Genomic DNA, 6,740 nt, shown 5'->3' on the forward strand with positions numbered 1-6,740 from the left:
CCTCGAACAGTTTGCTGTACAATGTAGGGAATGCTCTTCTACTTGCTGCCTACTTTAAAAAAAAATAATCAATTTATTGCTTCTTAAAACACTAACCTTTTCTTCCAGGGTAAATATGACAGTCACTTGTGACATCTACATAGAAAAACAACGTGATGGGGGCGTATTTGTTGCAGGAAGAGTTGATAATGGTGGGATATATGTTCGACGTACCAAAGGAGTTTTCTTCTGGGTTTTTGCAGATGGCACCTACCGAGTCACTGGTGACCTAGGTAAGCAGCTCTTTGCTAAGGTGAATGCTTTTTGTATGGACATGTCATTTTGATAGCCTTGATAAAAATTACTAACATTCAGATTTCATAATTCAGTTGTCATCGCTTAAGAATTTAACCTATTGTGCTCTAATAATGGCCGCAATTTGTATGCGTAGAAAGCATCTATTGGCTGGTCCGCATCTCAGCCTCAGCTTTCTGTTTTTTCAATTTTTTTTTTTCTGCTAGCAAAGCCTATTTTACACTAGCAATTGTAACTTATTTTGCTTATCATGAATAATTTTATAATAAAAATTTGAAAATTTATAAAAAAATTATCATACAAATTTATAATAAAATTATAAATACATATAAAACACAGATAAATAATGATAAAATATTAAATACAGAAAGGTTTGCTCTATATTCTTGTACTACGCCTAAAAAGAAAATCCTGCTTGAAATGCCTGTTTTGTAGACCAGTGCAAGACAATGTGCCTACATCTGGCTTAGGTGATGGTGGGTGCCTTACTGTTTCCACAAATTATACCTTCTACTGTTATTCTAGCTCAGTGTAGTGAGAGCATATTCTACCTGTGTTCATCTGTAGAGCACTTGATGGGCATAGGAAAGAGTGTATGTCATAATACTTCATCAGTAACCAAAAGTTCTTTTTAATTTGCTTTGAAATAGTGGCAGGCTTTGCTGTTTAAATGCATTTCCCATCACTTCATGAGTGTAAATTAAAATTTTCAATAGTTTCTCATAAGTCAACGGGAACTTCTAGATCTGCAGTTTATTTGATATAAAGACAGCCTATAATGACCTGGTACTTGACCTTAAAAGTAGTCTCGTCCTCTATTTGTTAGCTGTGGTTTCTCATTTCGCCTCGTTTTATTATTTTTTTTTTTTTTTTTTTGGTTTTGTATGGGTGGGTTTTTTTTGTTCTCTTTTTTGCCATGGATGGGTAGTGTAAAGAAGGCTTTACATTAGTTTCTTTTAATATACTAGTGCTCCTAGGAAACCTGCAATGTCTAACTCCATAGCAACTTAAGCTTTGGCCGTATGTGAAAAACTACACATGTTTAGAATCGACTCTAGGATTTATTTTTAATAAGACATAACATTACCCAGTTAGGTTCTCTGGCCATCAAAAATCATTTTTCCTAGATGAAATGAGAGGAATTTGATTAGCCATCTCATTATTTCAAACTGAGACACTTGTTACACAATGTGGTAATTTTTTCCTCTATAGCTATTTTCAGTAATCTTTATGTTTCAAGAAAGGAGCCTGGATGTTAAATTGCAGCTGAAACTGTCCAATGAATAATTGAAGATTCTACTTGTAGCACTTAATTTTTTTCAAGTCTTCCCTCAAGGTGTCAGTCACACCTAATGTTTGTTTAGCTTAAATTTTTAGTAGAACTAAATCATATCATGTGGCAATTGAGACCCTTCAAGTTAAAAAAAGTTCCAATACATAAACAAGGAGATCTACAGAACAAGCAAAGCAGTAGCTACTGTTACACTTCATGGACCCATACCCTCAGCAGAGGAAATCCTTGTCTCAGGCTGAATTCCCAAGAACATTGGATATTTCAGTGGAAAAAAGGTCCTGTCAAAACAGGAGAATGCACTGATAATGCAGAATCCACATTTTCATGTAAAACCTTCCATGCTGCAGGTGAAATTGTTAAGATGTCAGCTCTGAATGCTTCTGAAAAATAGGTATTTTGCTTTTGCTAGCTTGTTTTTTGTCAATCTTGGCAAAGGGGTGAAATATCACTTTGCTGACCTTAAGCATGTTTTGCAGCCGGAGAAGAAATATTAATGAAAGGACTTTCTGGTGTCCGGGATAATGCGTGGCATACACTTACTCTCAACATTCAGGTAAGGACAAAGGCAAAAAGCTAGAAAACCAGTTATGAAACTTGCAGTCCTAAATGGTTTAGACATAACTGTGCTATACTGTTGACTGTGTATTAGATGGCCTTTGAAGTTCCCTTCCAACCCAAATTTTTCTATGAATCTGTGATTAGTTTGCCACATCTAAAACACAGTATCTCTGGTATTTTAAGTCAATCAAGTTCTGTTGCCAGTATTTTTAGAGATCTTGAGAAAATGGAGAGGGTATAAAAAATAACTGGAAAGATGAGTTCAAAGCTGGAGATAGCAGTACTAGAGAGACCAATCTTTTGTTTAATGAAAAGATCATGATCTGGCTTTGTTCTGAAGACTCATCATTAAGCTACTAAACTAGTCCGTTTTATGAATCTAGTTTCCGCCAAATCCCTTTGCATGAATTTAAAAACAAAATGATAAGGCCTTGATTGTGGAACTAGTTAACCACTTGCAAACTCAGTTGAGCTGCCATCATTCTTTCCTGTATTGAAAAAGCATGGGCTGTAAAAAAAGGCCACCATTAATGAGAAGCCTGTCCACAGTTTTTCCCTTCCCCTCACTCCACCCCTTTTGGCCATAGTCACTTGGTGAGGAAAGTAGTCCCAGGCTCTCCTTTACATATACCTGTGTGCTTAGCTGGGTGTGGCATTGGTGCAAGAATATAAAAGGCTTTAAGGTCCTTCTGCTGAATGTCTCATTTGCCCAATGTGACCTTTGCAACTGCAGTGTGGCCTGAAACATGGGGAATCTTAAATCCTAGGTGGGGAGATTGTCTACTGAAGCCAACTCTCTTTTAAAATTATGCATTGAGTCTTCCCCTCATCCTAAAAAGTCAGTAAGCACTAGAAGCTGTTTTTCATCTTTTATGCTTTCACACTAGGAGACAGAAACATGGTTGTACTTGAGGCATTTACTGGAATTACTCTAGTTTAGTTTGGGGTTTTGTACACCCACACTTATGACAGCGATTGCTGTCTGTAAAATGGTATTTTTGCTAACGTGAATGGAGGACTGAAGGTGAACATAAATCATTTAAAACACAAAACAGTGATGGTAAATTTAAAATGATGATGCTGCAAATTTCTATCTGTGTATTTTTTGCCAAATAAGTCTTTTGTGTAATGATAGAAGTGTGGGATCCACTTTAAAGAATTGTTATGCTGACTCCTTGAAATGCTTCTTTGCTTTTACCCATGTCTGTAATTGTCTTTTAGGTTAAGAAATACGAGTAAACTGAACTTTTTATTTTTTCCCTAAATACTGTTTAGTGGAACCCTGGCAAGATAAATTGTACCTTTTCCTGAAACTGTTTTCAATTTTAATGGCTCCAAACGACTTGAATAATACCTGAAAGTTCTACTGTCTCTCTTCTTCTCAGCTTAATGACTAAAGTACATGTGTCTTTCCTTTTGACTTTTGTGTAATTCTGCAGAATTGGTGCCAGGTATATCATATCCACTTAAGGCAGTTGGGCTGTCTGGGGGAGCCTGACAAATATGGAAGCGTAAAACCAGTTTACCTTTCAGATTGCACAGTGAGTTTACAAAGTCGAGAGCTAGGGGAAGACGAGCCTTTTATATATTCATTCTAAAGACATTAGATCTGTTTCACAGAGCTGATAGGCACTGGAGGATTCCATGCAATAGTCAGAAGCAACTCTGCATGGAAAATGTGTGAAATGTTGAAAGTTGACATCTTTCTGCCTTGTCTCTTCTCCCATGTGAGTAGGCTCAGTGTCAACACAGTCATTGGATTTTACAAAGCTAACTTTTTTTTTTTTTGACAGGGCACTTCTGCTTCAGGACTGCTAAATGGTTATCCTCTTTGGGAGAATGTCACCATTTCTCAACCAAGTAACGGCTGGGCTGCTATTGGAACTCGCTCCTTTGAGTTTGCACAGTTTGACAACTTTCATGTTGAAGCTAGCTGAAGTGGCTTTTGCATTTAGGGAGCCCAATTCTTGTATTACTTTGGATAAGAGCCAGTTCAAACTTTGAGGACAACTTAATGCTATGCTGAGATTGAACTGTTGGCAAGGAATCTGAATTCTGTCCTTATTATTTGCTAAAGGTTTATTTGAGTAGGTATCAACATGACTGTAACTTTTTCCCCTGGTTGCTGTGGGGGTTTTGCCCTTTGATTTTTTGGGGGTAAATTTTAGTTCATGGTAATGATGAAAACAAAATGATAGATTTAAATCTTTCTCAATAACCACATCGTAACTTCCTAGCTCACTTTTAAGATAACTTTAGAAGTTAATAGAAGAGAACATTTTTAACTTATATGATTGTGTCCATTCCTTTCACTCTGAAAGAAAGTTAAATGCCAGTAAGCCTTATGAGCCAGTCACCCTATACTTTTGTAGGTGTGTCTTTCTCAAATTTGGATGAAGTACCTATTTTTTCTATAGAAAAAAACAAAAAGATGTTTTGCCTGGTTTGCTGCTGCTGTCTGAGGCTAGACAGTACAATACTCCAAGTGCATTTGATTAGTTTTTCCTGATTACTTCTTCTAACTTTCATTGCCAGCAATAAAATATATCATATTTTTAGTGGAATAGAAATGTGCCGTATGGCTGATCAGGCAGAGCAGGATGTGCCTTACTTCTAAACTACCTCCTCTTTCCAGTGAAATGGTTGAAATGGATGAAAAGAAATCATAACATGCAGTTTGTTAATGATAGCCTTGTGGGGTTTTTTGCATCGTGCAAAGAATCATAAGTTTGCATCATGGATGCTGGCAAGCAGACTGCTTACTTTCATGTTAGATCATGTGTGGAAAAAGTGGCCTTTTTTTCCTAGTAGTTTGGGCGACCATCTCTCACTTTTGATGCATCTGAATGTTAAAGCAGAAAATAAAGGCATAATAATTTTATTTAGCTTAAGATAAATTACCGTAGCACAGAGAAGATATGGATACTATCACATCCTGGTATAAAAGAAAACTAAAACCCCAGGCTTTGCCTATAAAAGCTTGCAATTTATTAATAAGGTAAGTGACAGCAGGTGGATATATACAGAATTTTTTAGTGTGGCAGGCAGTCAGATCAACACAATAGTGTCTGGTTTTAAACTTCTCCTGGGCATCATGAAGTTCAGAGGAAATTTCAGATCCTTGGGAAATAAGGGATTCTGTTTTGCTGTTGCTTCATTGTTTGTGGGTTTTGGTTTTGGTTTTGGGGGGTTTGTTGTTTGGTTTGTGTGGTGTGTTTTTTTTTTTTTGTTTTGTTTCGGTGGTGGTTGTTTTTGTTTTGTTGTTTGGTGGTTTTTGTGTGTTGTTTTTTTTTGTTTGTTTTTTTTCCCCAAGTTTATGTGCTACAACAGAAGGGAAAAAAAAAAAGGATTGATACTATTGAGAACATAGTGAGGTATTGAATGAGATTTTCATACACACACTTGAAATTCAGTTGGCTTCTGAATTTTTTCTGTTTGCTGTTGGTCAGTTTGTATGAAGGTAATAAATATGCCACCTATGTCCCTCTGCTTTTCAAATTCATATCCTGTGTCATCTACAAGCAAGTAGTTCCACATGCTTGACAGGACGTATGAGGCTGTCCATAGCAGGCAATATCTTGATAAACAGATTTGCAGTATACTTTGATTTATATGGGTTAATATTCTGATCCGCTTTATTTAGAAGGCTGATTCCAGTAAGTGTTAACTTTAGTCTTCAAAGTTGTCATCTAATGCAGAATTAATCATAGTATCAATCATAATCAAAATAGAAATCATTACTGAAAAACTTTTATAGAGATTATTTTCCAAATTAGCCTTTGGAGAAGAGTTCTTAAAATTCCATCTCTAATAAGTAAAAATTTTTTAGCTGTTACACTGCTATTGATTGATTACAAATAATTCATACATGCAACTTTCATACATGCTAGTAACCTTGAAAAATGGTTCAAACCACTAAACTTAAACTCTGTACGTGGCTTCCAAGCATTAAATAACTTAACTGGGTGAAAAATGAAAGCTGTTTTTCCACTTCAGTTTCATTTGATGGTTGAAGTTTGGATGCAAATCTGTTCATTACTTGCTTATTTCAGAAGGGATGTCACTGGTAACTCCAGATGTGAAGGAATTTAATTTTATGTCCTCGTATTCATGTAATATGAGTAGAGGAGAAGTAGTTCTTGTTGAACTTTTTATCTGTGATGGATTTTCCTAGTGGGATACTTCTTGGAGGCTACCTGGTAACTTGTGTGGCTGCCAGGCAGTGTTTGTGTAGGAGAGAGATCAGCAATGATGCGGTTATTCCAGAGCAGCTGTCCTGTTTTTTTTTACCTTTTAATGCACTAGTGTAATAAACTGTACTGTTACATTGTGTACTAAACAGAATGTATTTTATCACTGGAAGTGTTGATTATTTTTTTTTTTTCCCCTAATCTTAATTTATACTGTTTGATGATTAAACTGTTATGAGCAGAGTAAGTAATTTAATGGTGATATAATGTTACTCATCTTTTAATGTCTGTAATTCTTCACCCTTCAGCAGGCTGTAATATGTTTGGCAATAACAAGCTGTCGGGTCTTTCACTGAGGGGTAGATTTATGTTGTTGGTTATAAATACTAATCATTCCAGATGGA

At 36.0% G+C, this 6,740-nt stretch overlaps 1 protein-coding gene across 3 annotated transcripts in view; it reads left to right on the forward strand.

Moving 5' to 3' along the window:
• The window catches only part of GALC (galactosylceramidase), a 34,622-nt gene extending 29,595 nt beyond the window's left edge, over positions 1-5,027 (forward strand). For all 3 annotated transcript variants that reach the window (XM_062638856.1, XM_062638848.1, XM_062638865.1), the window contains 3 exons: positions 109-272; positions 2,065-2,141; positions 3,940-5,027. In XM_062638856.1, coding sequence (XP_062494840.1) covers positions 109-272; positions 2,065-2,141; positions 3,940-4,083 — 385 coding nt within the window. In that variant the 3' untranslated portion in view covers positions 4,084-5,027. The remainder of the gene's footprint in view (positions 1-108; positions 273-2,064; positions 2,142-3,939) is intronic.
• The last annotated feature ends 1,713 nt before the right edge of the window (positions 5,028-6,740 follow it).

This window comes from Pezoporus occidentalis, unplaced genomic scaffold (genome assembly GCF_034315485.1).
Source record: "Pezoporus occidentalis ecotype Australia unplaced genomic scaffold, CSIRO_AGI_Poc_V1 ctg115, whole genome shotgun sequence".
In the NCBI taxonomy this organism is placed as follows: domain Eukaryota; kingdom Metazoa; phylum Chordata; class Aves; order Psittaciformes; family Psittacidae; genus Pezoporus; species Pezoporus occidentalis.